The sequence below is a fragment of the Nomia melanderi genome, chromosome 14 (assembly GCF_051020985.1).
Source record: "Nomia melanderi isolate GNS246 chromosome 14, iyNomMela1, whole genome shotgun sequence".
Classification (NCBI taxonomy): domain Eukaryota; kingdom Metazoa; phylum Arthropoda; class Insecta; order Hymenoptera; family Halictidae; genus Nomia; species Nomia melanderi.
The window spans coordinates 9,232,704-9,254,194 of NC_135012.1; the positions used below are offsets into that span (position 1 = coordinate 9,232,704).

The 21,491-nt window shown below is 37.7% G+C and overlaps 1 protein-coding gene across 2 annotated transcripts in view; it reads left to right on the plus strand.

Annotated features, from left to right (window-relative positions):
* The window catches only part of LOC116429023 (uncharacterized), a 225,863-nt gene that overhangs the window by 40,363 nt on the left and 164,009 nt on the right, over positions 1-21,491 (plus strand). For both annotated transcript variants that reach the window (XM_031981386.2, XM_031981387.2), the window contains 2 exons: positions 6,704-6,851; positions 20,730-20,837. In XM_031981386.2, the coding sequence (XP_031837246.1) occupies positions 6,704-6,851; positions 20,730-20,837 (256 nt within the window). The remainder of the gene's footprint in view (positions 1-6,703; positions 6,852-20,729; positions 20,838-21,491) is intronic.

Genomic DNA, 21,491 nt, shown 5'->3' on the forward strand with positions numbered 1-21,491 from the left:
TAAACCCCAACATTATACCATCATATTGTATTGCTATCAACAATAGGAATGTAACGCATGTAACCAAGAATTACATTTCTTCCCTTATATGTAACACTAGTAACATCATACAAAAACAAATAAAGTGAACAAATGAAAGTTAACAGGAAATTATTGAAAAAATTTGGAAATACATCATTTAATAAAGTTCAATCGAACAAAGTGAAATTTATATTCAAGCTTCTTTATAAATACAGGTACTCTGAAGATCTTTTAATTAACGTATTGTTAGCGTATATCGATAATATACATTCGCAAGTTTAAATTATCGACATTACATCAAAATAAATTTCAATGATAAATACATTAACACGTTGACGGGTGGTCACTGATCACCGGTGCGTCCAAATTAATTGAAAACAGTTGCAAGTATAAAACTAATGTGTCCAAATATTTGGTTACAATAGATGGTTAAATAATAGCGTAACTTAACTAATTACTAATTAATTCTAATACCATTTGCGAATATGATACGCTAATTAATATTATACGAAATGCTCTAAATTCTCGTGGCAGTCGAGATGTTCACATTTTCCGTAAAAGTAGGAAAATCAAAATGGCGTCCGGAGGTTTTTTCGTCCGGATTAATATGTACATACATTGGTAGCAAAGCATTCACCAACACTGGTGCATTATTAAAGGGCAGCACGTGATAAATATCGACCCTTATATGAGGCCGGGGTAAATATTGGGCCGACCGTCAAAATTAGCTATCGACGCCGAGGGCAGCTTTAATCGGCAAGGGATTGGACGTGTCGCTTCCAATTTTACGAAAGGAGGGGAAACAGAAGCTATTTCGTACGTGTCCGAGCAGGAGGGGAAAGATCCTCATTTGAATATTTAATGATGCACTCTACCAGAAGAAAGAAATATTCCCATTCGAATCTTTACCGTGAATCAGTATTGAATTTGTCGTTCGATACAAAAAAAACTGTATCAAACTTTTAAATAGAAAACAAGAAGGAAAATTGTTGAAGGTAAAAAGTAATTGATCAATTTCTTTAGTTCAAATCAATGTTAACTATTTAATAGAAAGGATATTTCTTCATTAGAAATTTTGTTCTGCAGTAGACAAATTATAAATCTTAAATATCTAATAGTATCAATCTACAAACGATTAATATTAAAATAAGTATATTAAATACATCTTTCATTTTGAGGATAGACAGACAGTCGTACAGACGTCAAATAATAAATACTAAATACCAAACATCGTCAATCCAAGAAACAGATAAATCAGTAAAAGTATTATGTACATTTTCAAAACAGATCGTTACGTCATTGATTACCACCCACAGCAGACGCACCGGTTATATAAAAATTAGCGCGTCATTAACGGGGTATTAAGGAAAACGGGCAATTAGAAGACCCCGTAATTGACCGGCCGATACGATCGGCCGATCAGACGGGAGCAAAAAGATTCTCCTCGGTATGATCGCGACGGGTTTTCAATTAACCGGCACATCATCCAATTAACGCACGATCGCCCATAAGATTAAACGATTCTATGAAAATCGCAGTGACATCGCCCTGTCGAATCCGCGCTCTCGATTACCATTGGCACGGCTAACGACCTCATTAGTTTTGTGGCATATTATGCTGCACGGAAAATGAAACAGCGGGACACGGCGGAACGCGGGCGAGCCGGTGTCAGTCCGGAGCGGAATCGCGACGCGTTAATTAATTCCACGTTTTCGTCACGAGATACGACGCGCCGCGTATCTATTGACGATTTAAAGAATCTGGCCCCGGTGAATCTCATTAAGTCGCCGGCAACCTGCGGCCAGGCTCAGCCGAGAAATATGGCGCCGTCGATTCTTGACGAGTCGACTCGTGGCTTTCGCTGGTCCAGGCAACCGAGGAATCAACCTGTTAACCGGAAGGATGGGTTAATTCATCGATCGCGTTTGTTTTCAACGTTCGGTGGTTCGGTTAAGAAACTTTTTGTGATAATTTATTATTTTCTACTGTTAAAATAGGATGGATTGTGTTGTACTAATGTCTACTGCGATGATAATTCATCGATCGCGTTTGTTTTCAACGTTCGGTTAAGAATCTTTTTGTGATAATTTATTATTTTCTACTGTTAAAATAGGATGGATTGTGTTGCACTAATGTTTACTGCGATGATAATTCATTAATCGCGTGTGGTTCACCTTTCTGTCATTTCATTTCTTTCTTATTTCATTAAGAATTCTTTTATGGTTTATTATTTTGTAGTGTTAAAACAGGGATGGGTTGTGTTAATGTTTACGAAATATTTATTGTATAGAGTAAGCAAAAGGAAACGTCGCGAGCTGCTCATTTGAAAAATCATTAATTACATTGATATAATGCTTTTATCCTTTTTGTCTTTAAGTTTTTACTATTGGCTAATATACAAAGTTCATTAATTTTCTAATCTTAAACAGTAATATATGTTTTTCTTACATTATTAGATAATTTATTATAAAAGTGAATATTTGTACTAACTCTTTATATCGTATATAATTAATAAAATAGGACGTATAATTTTTATTGTCTTATCATTAACTATACGTTTCTATGCATTTCATTAGTTACACAAAATATGAAAACATATCTTCGAGAAGGTACCAACCTTTCAATAAACTGACTGATAATGCGAAAAGTATATATATACTATTCCATTGAAAAAAAATACAGATAACAAGAAAAATACAGAAAAATAGAAGAGAAGTTTATGTTGGTTTGCAAGTGGAAAACTCGTAACACTTTAAACCGGTTCATTCTGTATACATTTCATAAATCTTCCGTTACGTCTCGGTAAGTGTTTATGCTCGGAAAATCACACTGGTGACAGGTTAATAGCGGAAAATGGGGCGATGTTTGAATATAATCCGTTTTGTCGTTAGAAGAATATTGCTTTCTCAATCACCATAATGTTCTACGAGCGGCGACTCCTTTGATCACTCCGGCTTTATAATTTTCGCCAGGGATCATCGTGGAAAATGATCGAGACGTGACATGGGACATTAGAAACGACCTCAAAAATTTCTGTCCGCTCCACGTGAAAGGATTAAATTGTAGAATAAAATGTTCCTCTCGGTTAGTTGGTTTTACAAAATAATTGAATATGAATTTCCACTGGGCGCGTGTGCCATTGAATTAACGAGCCTGCGCAAAAATTTTCAATGTTGATCTTCCCCAAAGCGAATCTCTGCGTAAACAAATTTTTTTATGCCCATCCGAATGGTTCTCGCATAAAATAAAGAACCACCGTTTCAATTGCGGTGCCGGTAACGTGACACCCTCTAAATAAATACAAGTAAAGCGAAGTTTTCATTAAAAGTCACACTATTAACGGAAGTTCGTGAAAGTATTATTCTGAGCATTTCTATTGCTGCAGCAATTTAACCCCATGCCTTTAGAGTTCGTTTTTCTACTTCGTTGATTAAATCTGTTTTTTGATTGAAAATATGTTATGTGTTACACCTCTGCTTAACAACTATATAAATAATACTAATGTTTATTTGTTTTTATTTGAAATGATGGTGAGTTTGATATTAAAATAAGTAGCTTCGAATTTTAATGTTTAACTAAACCTGTAAGAAATTATTTTATATTATTTACATCTTCAAACGTATAATTTTTTCATATTATTTACTTAAATCAAGTTTCATTTTACTATTGCAATTCGATTGATAACAATGATGGTTTTAGTTTATTTTATCAGTGATCACTTATATTTGATTCTACGTTTACTCAATTACTCATAGAATAAATTAAACTTACGATTCAACTAATAATTGAACAAATAAAACGATTCATATTGTCGTGGTTCTTAAATGTAAGTTAAATTATGAACAAAATTTAATTTATGTAGTAATAACTCGTTCATTTACTTGCCTCGACACTGATTAATAGTAACTCTCATTCAACAACTTCCATTCATTGCTCAGAGTATCTCCTCTGTAGATACACAATCCAGAAAGGAAACAACACGTCGGTCTCTTTCTAAACAAAAAAAAAAAGAAAAACATCGAAAACAGTATAATGCAGCAACGCATGCGACACCAAGAAAAAATTCAGGTCACGCGACGTTTTTATTAAACGCCGCCCTCTTTTTGTCTTTCCTCTCGAATGAAATATACAGGTGGGCGTAAGGAAATTAAATTAAACAATTAAACTCGCTCTCCGATGGCGGAGAATGTTAACTACGCGTACAATAAAATAATTTTTCGTTGGAGTTCCGCCTGTTTCATGGTTTTGCATGTCAACAATGACACTCTGATTTTATTCAACCGTCTGTGTAATTAAAAATTCTTAATCATTAGACATTCGCGACGGTTATACGATCGAGAATAACGTATACTGAATTTCATTCGAACGTTTGTAGAGGAAACAAAAATTCGTTTCTTTCTTTTCGCCGTGTACACGTTGGAGTTTAATTAAAAATAAAGTAATTGATATTCAAACACTTCAAAACACAGCGAAGAATCTTTCTCCTCGGAAATTCATACGGAATACATAAATAAATGCAAACAATGTATAGATAAATCAGTGTTAAGCGAAATATAATTCGATTATACGTAATTAATGATACTTCAAAAAATATTCGCTTATACATTACCTTCCATACTCTTCAATTGTTAATTTACAATTGACATCTATTATAGTGAGGTGTAATTTATAATTACAACTGATAAGTTTTAATCGAATCAAAGTTGCATCTTAATCGTTAATTTTAATATGTAATCTGATTATATTTTGTCTAATCCAGTGAATCTAATTAACGAATGAAATAATTAACAATGAACTAGTCGAACACGAAGTGTAAATAATATAAGATTCTAGAGAAAATAATTGTTACACGCTTTATTGTTTCGGACCGGTAACGGAAGGAGTACTGTGACTCTTACCTGGACAAATAGCATCGCGTTTGTTTGCCGCGTTTGTGTACTGCAAGTAGAAATAGTAAATAATAGCCAGAACCAGCGTCAGCCTGTACCCGGGACTCGCGCGTGCACGATGAAAGTTTTAAATTTCCCTGGAAACGAAGCCATATTCCAAAACATGTTATTGCACAATCGGAATTTATTTTTTACCATGGAAAATCTTTGAAACTCTGTACACTTTATCCATCGAAAATTCGCACAATGGTCGCGGAATTGTTTAGAAAAATAAACACAATTTCACGGTGTTCATTAAATGACTATATTATATTCTTTACGGTTATGGAACTGTGGGTACTTAAATTAATTTACATTTTCGTGAATTAACGAGAAACGAAATGAAAGTTCACGTTTTATATGAAAATCTTTATTTGATTTCGAATTCAATGACGCTCGTATTGAATTTCGATACGGTTTTTGAATCGAAAGTGCATTACAAATTCATATCATGCACAGAACATTGAAATTCAGTGTGTACGATATAACAGTTTTCTCCATATTGTCCTGCATTAACACGAACCGAACGCACCGTGATGAAATTTATAGAATTATTAATTTCAAACACTGTTTTAAATATTAGCTGCTTCTATTCAGTGAACATAAAGTACCGATATAAAGTAATTTTATTTTAATTGAAAGAGGCGTCAAATAAAATACTGTAATTTCGTATAATATATATCCTCCGTCAATTCCTTTGCAACAAAACTAAATGGATTGCATTGAATAATTTAGTAGATTAAATCGTTTACTATTCAGTATTTATATTATTATCTTATAAGAGGAACAAAAAATCTACAATAACCTTTTTCTTGCACAAACCTTCATTTCTAACTAATTATCAACGAAAATCAATTAACAGACAAGTATATTCATACCAACAATAACTAGGAACAGTAACAAATAAACACACACATTTTTCAAATTCGAAACAACCAACTCTATTCAAAATCCAAACTGTCCCCATTTCATTCATTCACAGTTTCTTTCCATCTTATTTTCCCACATAAATTCTCTTGCTAAGAGAGCTTTTTCACCCAGCAAACGCCAATCTTGATGAAACTTACGTGCGACACAGTTCTAAAGAAAATATTTCATACGTATGTTTTCTTGTCGGGCAGCGTCCACTTTGAATGGGTGAAACACCCTTCAAAAATGAAGGTTGAAAGTGGACTTTCACAGTATTTACGAAACTAGAGTGTGCAGAAAAGCAACTTTTTCTTAAATTCGTCCCGAAATGAACAATTTAGACTTCTCTTCTACATATTCCAGTTTTAGAGATATAAAAAATACACTTTCAACCCCCAACTTTGAGAAGTATCTTCACCCGTTCAAAATGGACGCTGCCCGACAAGAGAAAATACGTATGAAATATTTTAGAACTATGTCTCACATAAATTTCATCAAGCGTTCGCTGGTTGAAAAGTTTCCCTTGTAAGTCGCGTAATCGGTTCAAAAAAGAACCACCCCGTATATCCTTCGAAGGACTCACGCACCTCGGCGTCCGGCAATGCGTATAAAATCGAATCCCGCGGGACAATGACGAGATCGCCGATAAAGTCGATCCAAATCCGAAAATGAGCGTCGTAAACTCCCTCTCCGGCCGTATGTGTGTATGCGCGTGGCTGGCTGCGACATTGTGGCCCGGTCCCATTAAAGTGGAACCGATAAAATGACTGTATCACTTTCCGCCGGCATCGTCACACAAATCACGTCGCACGATAAACCGTATCCGTTACATTCCTCTGTTCCAGGCGATGAAGATGAGCAAAGTGGGCAACCAGACCAATTCGCAGGACCCACAGGCGGTGAATTCCCGGGTTTTCGTCGGGAATCTAAACACGTTCCAGTGCAGCAAGACCGATGTGGAGCGAATGTTTCAACGTTACGGCCGTCTGGCAGGTAAGGTCTCTACTCAAACCTCCACGGGTCGCGTAAACGAAAGGTCAGATCAGCTCCTGATGCGTTTTTCACTGATTGCTACCCTGTCGAACGTCAGATTTCCTTTTAGTGGCGATGGCAGCTGATTATACGCTGTGGGACGTTGAAAACCGTAAGAGGATTCGGTGGTTGTTTGAATTAATTCGAATAGCTTTGATACGAGGGAGTCGCAAATTTATATGTTCCTTTTAGCAATTTTGATTGGAGCAAATTGCTTCTTACGAATGCACTCGTGAATATGACATTCGAAAAACTTCGTCTGATTGTGTCTTTTGTTGCTACGAGACTATTTTATTTTGTGGAAACTGTAATTGATTTATTAAGATGATAGTTTTTAGTGTTGATGATAAATAAGAGTATTTTTGGTGGTTTGAAAGGAACGTTTCAAGATCGTTTTTAAACAAGGTTATTGTGTAGCCTGATTTTTTTAGAAATATTTATGGAATTAGGAATCTGTATGATGTCTGGTTAGGTTAAATTGATTAGTTTAATTAAACGGTATAAATAGTGACTAATTGGTTTCACAAAAAGTGTGACTGTGATTGTTTGAATTTCTAAGTCATCGGATTAGCTTGGTTTCCGTTTCTAATTAAAGTTTACGATGAAACGGACACCAAAACCTGATGAATTGTCTAGAGGAAATACATTCGCATGAAAATGAGCTTTTTATCGCGTCGAAGAATCCGCATGCAGCTAGTATAAAGTAGATTGAGGAATCAGTAGTCGAGCGGAATACTTGCACGACGAAAATCAAGAGATTCAAAGAGAAACTTTCATTTTGACGCTCCAATCAGTGCGCTGGTTGATTCCACGTTGTACTTTATTGTGCCTGTATAGGTAAAAAGCTAATTACTTGCAAGATTACATACTTTCAAAGCCCGATTCACAGAACTCTTTTGTTCCCTTCGTCGCAAACTTTAATTAGAAACGGAAAACCAAGTTTAGCTGATGATTTACAAATTTCAACTTAATTTCTTGCTACTTTCTTTATAAAAATGGCGACTTGTTACGCTGGGATTCGGCAAACTTTTTTGACAAAGTCTTAGAGTGTATCTAATAAGATATCTTTAAACTTTGCTGGCCAAAAGAAATTGAAAATAAAGTTGGTTGAGTCATCAGTTTACTAACAAGATTAAGAATATTATTTATTAATGGCCCATATAAAACCATACTTTTATATTTTGTTACTCAAAAGAAATTCGAAATACTTTTGCCATTATCCTACTAATCAGAATGAAAAGATCTTTATTATATTTTATTATTCAAAAGTAGTTGAAATATAATTACTTATTCCATCTACCAATTTACTAATGAGATTGAACGAAATAACGGCCGACGTAAGAACATGCAAAATGAAGTTAGTTCTAGCGGTTACCGATCCCTGTGTTAGAGATTCGAGAAATCTGTAATTGCCGTTCGTTCTCCGTGGCCCAAACCACGATCCGTTTTTGCACACCCTTTGAATGGTTAAGGAACAGGAAAGTGGAGAAAGCGTGACTAAAATATTATCGAGTTTCCGAGTTGGAAATTCGAGGCTAGCATGCGAAACTATTAACCTCGGTGAAAACTTGTTACTCCGCTAAATTTCAGATACACCGCACTGTAGTTCCGGAAACAGTTATGCAGTATAAACATCGCGAAAGTAGAATGGCAAGTGGAAAAGAACGATGAAGAAGTTCTCGCGATCAGTGCACGCATTTTCGTCTAATATGAACCGAATGAAATTTTGAATTGAACGATCGAACGAGGCGATGGAAATTTGGAAATTGATATTACTAGGAGGAACACGCGGAAATTCGAAATTGTCGGTAATAATGTTAATTTTATTCTCCGATGCAGATCGTCATATTGAAAATGTAGAAAATATTTGTTTTACTGTATGTTGCTCTCTTTACATCGGTAACTTTGAAATTTTAGTGAAACTGTTTTTACGAATACGGGTTTCATTTATTTTAGAAACATTTCAATTTGTGTTATTATAAACAATCAGTGTATTTGTAATTGCTGAAAATCTGATTGAATCCGTATATAACTGTTTCTCAAATTTCCCTCAAGAATACCTCTACCAAATCAAAATGATCAATTTTCCAATTTTCCAAATTGCCTCGACACTCCACAAAAGCCAAAATTTCCAAAATTGTTTCTCCAACAAGATTCCCAAAGACGCGCGCGGCAGTAATGCTTTAAAAACGTTCAAAACACAAGAACATTTCCGGTAATTCTTAACCTGTCCCTCAGTGTTCCCAGCGCAGCGAGGCCAGAACGAATGTGGTCCACCCAGAAAACTTTTTTAAAATGAAATTGGTGTCCAAGCGGTTCATCCGAGGACTCGCGGCGCGCCGGTGCAATCCGAGACGAAGTAAAAACAAAGGAAGAAAGCGAGCAACGTCGAGAGGGAAAGAGAAATAAAAGAGGAAGGTATAACCGCGACACGAATTAGAGGGTCAAAGGACAAGATAACGCGTGTTTTGTTGGTGGATCTTCTTGAATCATCGAGTTCCGGAAACCTTAGAAGCGAGGAGGTTGATAGGGAAAGGGGTAGTTACAAACTGGGCGAAGTTGAGGAGATTCAAAGATCGGGGGCTCGGATAACAGGAAAAACTCGCGCTGTTATCCGATATAAAAACGGCGGAGCGGCGTGGCTCGGGCCGAGAAAAATAGCGAGTTGGAAATAGGATTTTCTCGATACGGTCCGTCCTCGGTAACCCAATTTGCGCCGTGATAGCTCCTTGACCTTCGATATCCCGATTGGATATCCGTCTCTAGTTTCACGAACACCGATGACTCCATTGCTTTCATTGTGGCACTAACTTCGTTTCGGAAACGTACTTTATTGCGAGATACCGGGCCCCGCCCTCCCCCCGGCCCTTCGCGACGGGGAACGATAATAAATTGGAACTACGAAGATTGCGTTTCGCCACCGAATTCGGTTTAGATAAGTAGTTTTTCGGTGCCGGGAAACATTTTCCGCGGAAGTAATGTCGTCGGGTTTCGACCCTTTCGCATTGTCATTTGCGATTATTCGATAGAGTCGGGGAAGCAATCTTTGCTCCTAATTTTCTATTGGTTCTTCGAATTGTATTGGGAATTTTGTTCCTTTTCTCCTTGTTTTGTGTAGGTTCGTGTTGGTTGGGGATCTTTTAAAGTGTCAGTTTTTATTTTCTCATGGAATTATTTGGGAAACAGTTGGAGACGGATGGGTTCATTTTTGTACTGTAAGGGTTTGTAAAATATTTTTTATTTATAATATAGGAAACATTTTTGATCGGTGGGATTATCGTTTCACCGTTTTGATTTAATTAATATTTCAAGGTCTGAGTTTAGCGTTTTGATAAAGTATTTTCGAGTGTTAGGAGTATTTAATTCGAAATTTGTGGAATTGGATGCTTGGGAAATTTATTTTTGATTCTCACGAAATATTTAATGTTAATTTCGTTTATTATGAATTTCGAGGGATGATGTTTGCAAGATCTGACGAGGCATGCAATATTCCGTAGACAAAACTGTGACACTTTTACCGGAGCAAGTTCCACAGAACTCGATCCTACTTATACGAATTTCGAGTTTCTTGGAGTCTGTTGCGTACAGCTGTCACTGCTGCGCAATACGATCCGTGTTTGGGTGTTCCTGGAGCAAGTAAAATTAAAGCGCAGTCTATGACGAAGTTTCCTTACAACTCACGCAGTACATCCCGCATTACGCCACTAATGAACACTTGCTACATCGCATTTAAATAACTCGGTGGCTGGAATATTGCGCGGAATACCGACAAATAATTATTAAAAATTGGTATAATTCTGCCGGTACAACGATAATTTCAAGAGGCCATGATACAAATATCTGAAATATATTGTTTCAATATGAAATATTATTTTGTAAAATTTGTAATTATTCGTAATTGTAATGTTTATAGCAAGGTATATTATTTCAGTACCCAAATATTATAAATTATAGTAAAAATTGCTATTATTAAAAATTGGTATAATTCTGCCGGTACAACGATAATTTCAAAGGCCATGATACAAATATCTGAAATATATTGTTTCAATATGAAATATTATTTTGTAAAATTTGTAATTATTAGTAATTGTAATGTTTATAGCGGGGTATATTATTTCAGTACCCAAATATCAAAAATTATAGTAAAAATTGCTATTCAAACTATTTTAAAAGTGTTGGTGTTTAAAGTAGTGTACGATGTCTGACCATACGTCGACCTTATCTACTAGATTCAGGACCAGCGGTTCTCGTTACTTTCTGTTTAAAAATCTTCTTCTTACATTATTTTCATTGATATACAGTTAATCTGAATGTCTCCAAATTCTATTAAAATTCAAATAATTTCATATATTTTCCTATTCCACGCACAACGCATGATTAAATTACACGACACAATGCAAAGCATGTTTCGTTCATCAAATAAGCGTATTACAAAAATTAAACTCCATTTCGTTTATTACAATTGAAGTCACTCGTACAAAGGGACACAATAACACCAAATACAATAAAATTAAATTCACTTGCACAATAACAAATTCAGGTAACTTACATTTCAGTAAACATTTACAAAACGCATCTACAATACATTCTCCTTTCATCCTACATTTTCAACATAAAATACCTTCATTAGTATGGACATTCCGTACAGTTACGAATTTTTTCCCCAATAACTCTGTATGATTTGCAATGCTTCGTTTAAAATATATTTCAAAAGTCCATACCCGACAGAATGAAACATAATCAGTTTTAAAATGGAAACAGGAACAATTTGGAAATGATAAATATAATTCAACAAAAGAACATAAATCATCTCTGAAACAACTAACCAATCAAATCAGCTGATCACTATTACACTATACAATCTACAAAAACAAATTTACCAAGACCATCATTCACCTACATTCATTTTACACTACCAGATCAATCAACAATTACAAACAACGAAAATAACTTCACCCCGTTCACTAATCTCACTATCAACCATATTTCCCAAAATCCCCAAAAAACACTCAAACCCCCCACACCATCAAAACCCACCAACAATCAAATTTTCATAAAACCGCGACCGATAGTCATCCCGATTCCAAACAATCGCCCGCGCGCAGCGCCACGAGTCGTCATTGTGTTGGAGGATCCAGAAAGTTCCGGGTCTCGATCGAGCCGAACTTCGAAATAAAATGAACCGGTGGAGCGTCCCTCTCCCGTAGACAACACTCGATATAATTCCGTACGTCCACTTGACCCGGGCCAATCTGCTCGGTACAGCTGTCACCGTTGCCGGAATGAATGGCCGGCCGGTGTGTTTGGCTGTGGTAGCCGTCTTATCTGAGCGAATCGAAGCCAGTGTCCTCCCTCCCTCCTGCTCCTCCTCCTCCCACCCTCGCTTCACCCTTTTAATTCCTCGCGCGCGTTCAAGTTCGGGACAAAGTTCAGCGCGCGCTGCCCGCTTTTGTACCGGCGCCCGGCGCATTTATTGTCTTCACGGTTTATTGAGGAAGGCGACTGAAAGTAAGCTGTTTATCGGCAGCTACCAGAGACCGTTGTCCTCCGCGGCGTCAGTTTCCGCGAGAACCTCTCCGGCGCAGGGATTCAAAGGGAGACTGTCCGGTGTCCCGATGCGCCGATTCCTGCTCGCCGCACCGTCGAGATTGTAGGCGGCACGGCTCTCTGATAATGCCGCGACACTCCGTTGAACTCCGGCGAATTAGCTCGTCGCTTGCTACCCGATGCTCGGCCCTTTGCGGTTTCTGGCTTTTTCTTGGAGAAAAAATTTAGAATTCATCTAGATCGGAAGCTGTAATAAATAATTGATGTTCATCTAAATTCGGAGCTACGATAAATAATTGGAGTTCATCTAAATTCGGAGCTACGATAAATAATTGGAGTTCATCTAAATTCCAAATCACAATGGAAAATTATTGTAGAATTCCTATATTGAGAATTATATATCACAGCTGATACAAAAGTCTAGGATTCTCCATCATTGGAAGCTACAGTTGAGGGCTGCAATGAATAGTTAGAATTCATGTAAATCGGAAGCTGTAATAAATAATTAGTATTCATCTAAATTCGGAGCTACAGTAAATAATTGGAGTTCATCTAAATTCCAAATTACAATGGAAAATTATTATAGAATTCACCTATATTGAGAATTATACATCACAGCTGATACAAAAGTCTAGGATTCTCCATCATTGGAAGCTACAGTTGATAGTCAATAAGAAACACCAGCCCACCCACATCAGAAGCCCCTGTTGCTTGGTCCAAACCCAGTTAACACGTCGACTGCCACGAAAAACTTCAGAGTTCTATGTATCCCTTATTTTTCTGTAACAAAGATAAAAAGGAACGATCACTTCTTTTTTTGATATCGCGACTATTAGGTCACACTATTGTAGTATCTAGAATTATTTAGCGTAGGTTAAAGTATTGTAGGATGAATGGTTTGTTGTGAAATTGATGTAATGGTTTATCGATTAATGAGTATGAAATTTAATGTGTCAGATGGAAGCGTTTCGTGAATCTAGCAAGTTTGTTTGAAATTTGTGAGAAGCGATAGAATTAAACATGTATTAGATTGTAAATTTAGTTTTGAAGGTAGTTTGACATTGTATTTTTACTGTTTGTTTGAAATTTGTGAGGAGCTATAAAATTGAATATATAATTGATGACTGTGATATTACTAGTGAATATTACAAAAATTAGTGATGTGTAAGATAAAATTATTCTTGTGCTACTTCATATAAGCTTCTCTTTTTCATTAATTTAACCAATAACTTCTACATTCTACTGAACCACAATATCTATATTAACACAAACTACATTGTTTCCCTTAACTGTTATTACTACGAGATGATTACATTAATTTTATTTATTCACATTTTTACGAGCCTTTATAAAGTTCTATTTCCCAATAAATATCATTTCAATAAAATGTATCGCTCACATGTTATCCATTAAATCTTCATGGATAATCTTACAACATTTATTCCAACAATTCGTTACAAACCAAGACCCGCCGCAGTTCCTAGTATTTCCACGAACACCTAGAACAAGATACGATTCAAACAATTTAACTATCCATAACATTCTACAACAAAGCTTCCCACACGCAGCATCCCCGCAAACCATTCCAAACCGCATCTCAGCATCTTCAACGACTCTTCCGCCGTGCACCATTAAATCTATCCATCTGCGCCGCAACAACCACTCATTTCTCTCGAGCAAGATAATACAAATCCGTCCTCGTGCTCTGTTCACCGTCGCGCACACACGATTCAATAACACGGTCGCGCGGTCCGCGGCGCGCACGTTCGTATGCATAAATAATTCCGGCCGCGGTAAAATTCAATCGCGTCCTCGAATCGCTTCCGTTCCGCGAACAAAACTTCCCCGCTGAGTCGCGTGTGCGCGTTCCACTCTTTTTTCCCCTCGGATCCGGATCGCACATTTTTCCCGGTAATTCGATTTCGTGGCTTCCTCGTTAGCCCGGTGTCGAAGAGTGGCACGGGGATGGGGAAAAAGAGCGCGCGCGGTACGCGAACGGCCGCGGGGTTAAAAACACCGTAAACGATCTAAACAAGAAATATCAGGTTACCCGTCCGTGCTCCGGTCATCTCGCTCCCCCGACCCTCGGACGGTCGCAGCGAAACAATCGTACAAATAGTATCCGCGTCGAACGTCACGAATTATTCCGCATTCCGCGATCCGGGAAACGGGATACAGTGTCTGGGTAGCAGACGCATGTCGTGACCGTGTCTGCTTGCATTATGGAAATGCAAGGTAGAGATATAGATTGTAGGAAATGAAGTAATAAAGCTATATAATGTTTATAAAGGTACGCATTATAATGTAGAGTTTGTTTAAAAGCGTTGCGTTGGAAATATCATTGATAGCTAAGAAAAGGAAATGTGTGTTATGAAAGTGAATAGGTGTAGAATGAATAGTGAAATAGGCATCTGTAAGATTCAGTGTATTACTAAAGATAATTGAGAATATAGATATTTGATAATGTAAATGAGATCGGGTCATTTCATTCGATATTGCACTGATGAAATAGCGAGTAGAATAGATTCTTTGAGCAACTGCCTGATTTGTCTTTCCTTTTTGTCGTCGAAGGGAAAAAGGAGAACGATTGAGCAATGGTGTAGTTTTCTAAGAATTTCTTACATGGTAATTTCTATATGATCTAATACTAGAGGCTTTTTTTTAAAAATAACAATCTTCATCTTAGATCCTTCTTTATAGATGGTATTCTTTGTTCTTTGTTGTAAAGTTTATGTACGTATGTGTGTTACGTATTTCTTGCTACAGTTTGTTTTACTATTCACTTGTTACTAACTTGTAAGTTTATCTTTTTAATTTTGCATTTACTTAAACAGTTGGTATATATTTAAGTAAATAAATCGGAATTAAATTAAATTAGATGATAATTGTATATTGAAATTACTTCTTATGTCTGTTAGCTAGGTTCAACTAAAATAATACAAAAGAATTACTGAAAGAAGGATAAATTATGTTGTGGCAAGCCACAGAGCGTGGCACGCATTCAGTGCCATCTAAGAGAGCAAAATCGGTACTTAACACATTTGGTACAAATGGAAATTGTAGTTCCCAAGAGCAAATCGCACAGTCACTTTGGAAACTACAGTATCGCTTTGGTAACTACGATACCGCTTCGAAAATTACTCGCTTTCGGAACTGGAATATTGTCTTGAGAACTACATAATTGCCTTGGGAACTATAGTTCAGAGCTACAACAAAAAAGTGAAAATCGTCCAAATTGGCAGCAGCAATAAGAAATTGAAATTCATCTGTTTTAGAAACTATTTTTAGGAACTGCAAATAAAAATTGAATTTCTCCTAAAGAAGCTTCAATATGAAATTGAAGGTTACCTATGTTCAGAATTACAACTGCAGAAGAAATTGAAGTTATCCTACATTGGGATCCACAATTGAGGGCTGCAATGAATAATTAGAATTCATCTAAATTGGGAGCTACAATAAATAATTGGAATTCATCTAAATTCCAAGCCACAATGAAAAATTATTATAGAATTCACCTATATTGAGAATTATATATCACAACTAATACAAAAGACTAGAATTCTCCATCATTGGAATCCACATCAAAACCCCCAATTGCTTGGTCCAAACCCAGTTAACACGACTGCCACGAAAAGCTTCAGAGTCCTATGTATCCCTTATTTTTCTGTAACAAAGATAAAAAGGAACGATTACTTCTTTTCTTGATATCTCGACTATTATGTTACACTATTATCTATATATTTACACTATTGAACATTTTCATTCGGCATCGGTTGTCTCAGAAACTATAATTGTTTCCAAGTAATTTGGAAGCACTGGTGACCGGTGACCACCGCAGTGAACGTGTTAATACCTTCTATGAACAGGTCAACAAGAAAAGGAAAAAACTGAAAGAACCGTGGACGCAAAGATGCGTCATCGAGACACTACCGTATACGTGTCCCGGGGCACGACCGGGCGCGCGTGGCACGGTTTAATACGATTTTCGAGTCGTCGTTGCTGGTCCTCGGTTTCAAGTCGTCGTCGTTGTTGGCCCCACTCGATTCCCGTGCAATCTGGTCCGCGCAGCTGTCACCGGCGGTCCGGCATTCCGCAAGCGGAGAGAGAGAGACCTGGGGGAGGCTCTATCCGGGGCCAAGACAGACCTCCTCCAATTTTACGTCCCCCTTGACTCGAGCCATTCGCAATAAGGACACGAGGCCCTTTCTTTCGCTCTCTTCGCCTCCCTTCCCCTCCCACTCATCCGAGGCTCCCTCGAACTCCCTCCGCGTGGTCGCACAAAACAGTCGTCGGAGAGAGATTGCGAATCGCCGTTGCGGTAAAGAGAGCTTGAAAGTTTCCCAGAAGTTGTCGATGTTCGGGAAAGCACGATAGACTACGGGCTCTGAATCCTTTTGTGCGCCGGTATTTTTGCTCTCCCGTTGATGCAAAGAAGATGTAATTTATATCTTTCCGCGGCGGGGGAGCTGCGGCATATTCCGCGACGCCTTTGTAGTCCATCCCTATCCTGATTTTTTTCCTCCGATTCTTCTGCTGTTGCTTCTTCTTCTTGTTCGGTGTTTTTTTTTCTTTCTCTCTGGACGCTTGTTTTGGATTTCGTTGACAGCAACCTGGATTCCTAAAACTGCCTGCATTGTCCCGAGACTTGGGATCTTGATTCTGGCGGTATGATCCACGAACGTTCGCCGTGATTAAATTAGCTTCCTGGGTGTGCTTGTTTATTGATTTCTTGGATCGTAGGTACTCGTGGAGGTTTCCTGTAAATCCACTTCCTGGATCAGTTTGTCGTTGGTAATTCCTTTGAAAGAGAAACTCCACGCTTGTTTGCGAGGCTTTGTTTCATCTGGATATTGAATGTCGATGAAGGAGATGCTTTGTGCTGACTGCAGGAAAATTGGAAAATTTTCCGTTTGTAATTTGAAAGAAACTTGTTTGATCGAATCCCTTACGAACGGTGGTAGTAAATATTACACACAACCGAATTACATCGAAAAGAATCATATTTCTAGAAGTTAAACAAATTTGAAAAGAAACCCACTTCTAATTCAATTCTAATTTCTTATCTTCGATTGTAATTACCTCAAACCCAATAAATACGTAAATTCAGAAGAGTTACAAAAACCTGACCAATCCAAAGCAATGCTTCAAACCAAATCCCCTAACCCAAAATCCATTCGTAAGGAGAAACATACAGCTGGCCCTCGATTTACGCGGAAATCCGTCCCAAGTGGATTCGTTTCACGCGTACGAAGATCACGTAAATAGAGTCTCTCGATACAGGAAAAAACAAAATATTAGAAAGAAAAGCTGGTATAAGTTATAGAAACACACGTTTATTTGACATAGTCAAACAAGAGAAACAATAATAATGACATTTCAGAGAACAAAAATACATTTTATTCGATGTTATTAACACGTTGAATGGCGTACGATTTCATCGAGCAAGAACATACACAAAAAATACAGAAAATGACAAAAATAGAATATTAAATCGTTTGATTGAAGTATTATTATTATTGCATATTCAACGAAATAGGCTAAATGTCACCGAAATGTGTTCAAATCATCGTTTAATTCGGTGAACTATAGTAATTCATAAAGTTAAGATTACGTATAAAAACTATCGCATAAATAGTGCTCTAATTTACACTGTAAAAAATAAGCTCGCCCACAAGAAAGTCCGTGTAAATCGAGAGTCAGGTGTATCTCCTCGCAAGTCGACCGAATTAACGACACCGATTCCCACGAATCACGAGTATCGCAAAAATCCCGTGGGCCCACGTCGAAATATTCCGGGCCCGGGGTTCCTCGGACTGCGGCGGCTGCATTTTCCGTCCGAAAATGCCGCCGATATTTTCTCCTCTCTTTTCCGGAGCGGTAATTTTTTTCTTTTTTCGTCTATTTTACATCGGCTACCACATGGCACAGCCCGGGGTCATCGATTCCGTGGGCAGTCTGCGTGGCAAGTCGGCAGATACGTTCATTTTAACGCAGGAGCCGGCTGTAATCTGTGTACCCGTAATAACTTTTGCGTGGTTAGCAGCTGACCATGCATGGAATTCATTATGCTGAAACAAATATGTAAATCTCCATATATCCCTGCCGCGCCGGTTATACATATATGGCGTCGCGGCGCGGCGCGGCGCGGCGTGGGCTGGGCGCGCGGATATATTTCGTACGGAACGTGTGTGTCCGACCCCCGGAAACAGACAGTGACGGTTTTAAAAAAAACTTATCTGACCACGCCAGTTGCGTCGGACATGTTAATAATGTCAAGGGGTTGAAAATCTAGAGCCACTTTATACTTCTCGTCCATCTGACGGGATGGTGTTTTACGGCGACTTCTTGCCCGCCATTTGTACGCGCGGCCGCGCGTACAAATGGCGGGCCGAACGATTATGTCTTTATTCGTGATTTTTGTCCGCCCGGTACGTGCTTTCTGAATTTTCCGGAGGGTTTTGTTTGGTATTGACAGTAGTGTGTTGCGGAGTAATGAGATCTTTTGGTTAAGGGTAAACGAGTGAGGGTGAAGAGGTTTATTGATTGATTTGATTAATTGAATTATGGAATTGATATTTTTTGGTTCGTTCGTTGTATGACAGTTGTGATGCTGGACAGTAATTTATTTTAATTATTGAGATAGATTCTGTTATGCAATTGATAGATTTTTGCCCTACTTTTGGAAAATATGTTAGTGAATAAGATTCTACTTACGTGAAACTGATTCAATTGACATTTAATGTTTAATACAATTATATATCACTTGAATTTTAAACAAAGGTGAAAATACATGAATTTCAGAAAGAAAAGATTGTTTATACAAAAATTTTCCAAACAAATTTATTCAATTTCCGCGTGGGATACGCTTAATTTCTTCGAACGACACGAGAAATGCAAGATAACTGCGGATGTACTTCCTTTTAAATAAAACGCCACGTATTGAGTTTCGCCCGGAAGTCCTTTTACTGCATAATATTTTTATAACTTTCATCCGGGCTTAATAAAGTTTATTAAATCCCGGAATAAAATTTACATTGCGAACTTCCCGCCGTGGAAATAAAGAACATCGAAAGACGCGGAATAAAGTGAAAATTGGATGAGACCTGCGTTCTTAAAAAATCAAACGCGTTCTGCTTATATTTCGCGTCGACTTCGAATTAAAAGCTACAATATCGCGAAACAATACGAAGAAGTTTTCACCGTTGATATCGTTTGAAAGAGTTAGCCCGATTTCAACCGAAAAAGGAGAACATTATATGAAATTATTAAGACAAATTTCCCACGGATCCGTTCGAATCAGAACTTCAAATATCTCTTTGCCTTTGTGCGCGCTGCGTTTTATAAGGCCTCGATAAAAATATTCACCTGTCACTGCGCTGTATCGGAACTGCATCTCTGAATGGCGGTCGATGGAGAATAAACGCCGCTGAGTATACCGGTGAATTGTTTATAAAATTGTTGAATGCATCTTTCACGGAGCAACACTTCTGCCCGCTTGCGTTTGCACGTTCAAAAGCGGTTTTGACGTATGAATTTTTCACGAATTTCAACTGGACGCTTGTATAATTAATTAAGAGGAAGAGCCGCAGTTATTCAGCGGTGAATCAGTGTTTTGTAAATATGTGGCGTTCAGAAGTTGCTTGAAATTATTTTGGGGCTAATATTAGGTCTTCGTACTCGTCATTTGTTGCCGAGAAAATTATGTGAATCGTAAGAAATTTTATATTATATTTATTAACAATAGAAATTTGGTAACTGACATGTTTTATATTAACTTAGAGACGCTAAGAATGTATGATAGGTAGAAATTATATTATAGAAATGTTAATGGAAATATTAATTAGATTATGGAAATAGGAATAGAGATAGAAATGGACATTTTTATAAGAGGAAATTTGAAGACGCTGAAAATGTACAAGAAATCAAAATATAAATGTTAGTAGAAACAGAAACAGAAATTTCTATAAAAAATATGAGAAACTCAAATAAAACAATGTACAAGAAACATAAGGACCATCAACACATTAAACATTTACAAGAAAATAAAGGGAGCAGAAATCTTTGTTACCTAGTTTCAATAATTGCGATTCACGGTGCCTTCCATCCAGCCGGATGACGGACGCACCCCCTCGAGGTAGCGACTCCCTCATCAAAATTCATGGAAACAATTTTAATTAAAGATTTCTCCCATTATCCGGCCCCGGTATTTCTGTTTCATTCCGCTCCGCGTCAGCCTAGGCGAAGAAAGAACGCCGGCCGTTTCGGGTACGTCACGATCGTTTGTTGTTTCAGGAATATCCATGCACAAAGGCTATGCATTCGTGCAATTCACAAATCCCTTTGATGCCCGGAGCGCCTGCCTCGGCGAAGATGGCCGCACCGTTCTCAGCCAAATACTCGGTAAGTAATTTCTCTTCCCCCGTATACATTAATAACTCACCCCCACCCCTTTCGTGCCGTGTATCCGCACGCTGCTTATTTAAATATTAATTGCCACCCACCCACACCGCGCCCGTCTTCATCCGCCCCTCGTTCGGCAACCTCTTTTACGCGTCGCGCCGATTAATTATTGGTGGGACCGAACGTTTATTTAAACGGCGACGCTAAATACCGCACGGTTTAAAGGATGACTCCGAGTCGCGACCCTTTGATACTCGCGTCCCGCCTCTTCTCAATTTTAATGCCCGACCTCGGTTTATACGTACTTGATCATCTGCCGCTCGTGAACGACATTTCGACGTTGAAAATGGATGCCGGCTACTCGAAAGAATTTTGTGTGGAAGATAGGCAATAGGTGTATATAGTTAAGTTTTCTGCTTTCATTTTTGTATTAATCTTAATTCGGGGAAAAATACGTCGACGCGATTGTGTTAGATATTTATAAATACTGTGATCCTCTGTATTTCAAAAAGTCAACTATATTAGTTATCCACGCTATCTTGATTATATTTAAAGAATATCTCAGAATGAATATCTTATGGAACTAGTTTGAAATTAATATTTCTATTATATTTTTATTTATATATTATGTATAAAATCAGAATCCTCCGAACA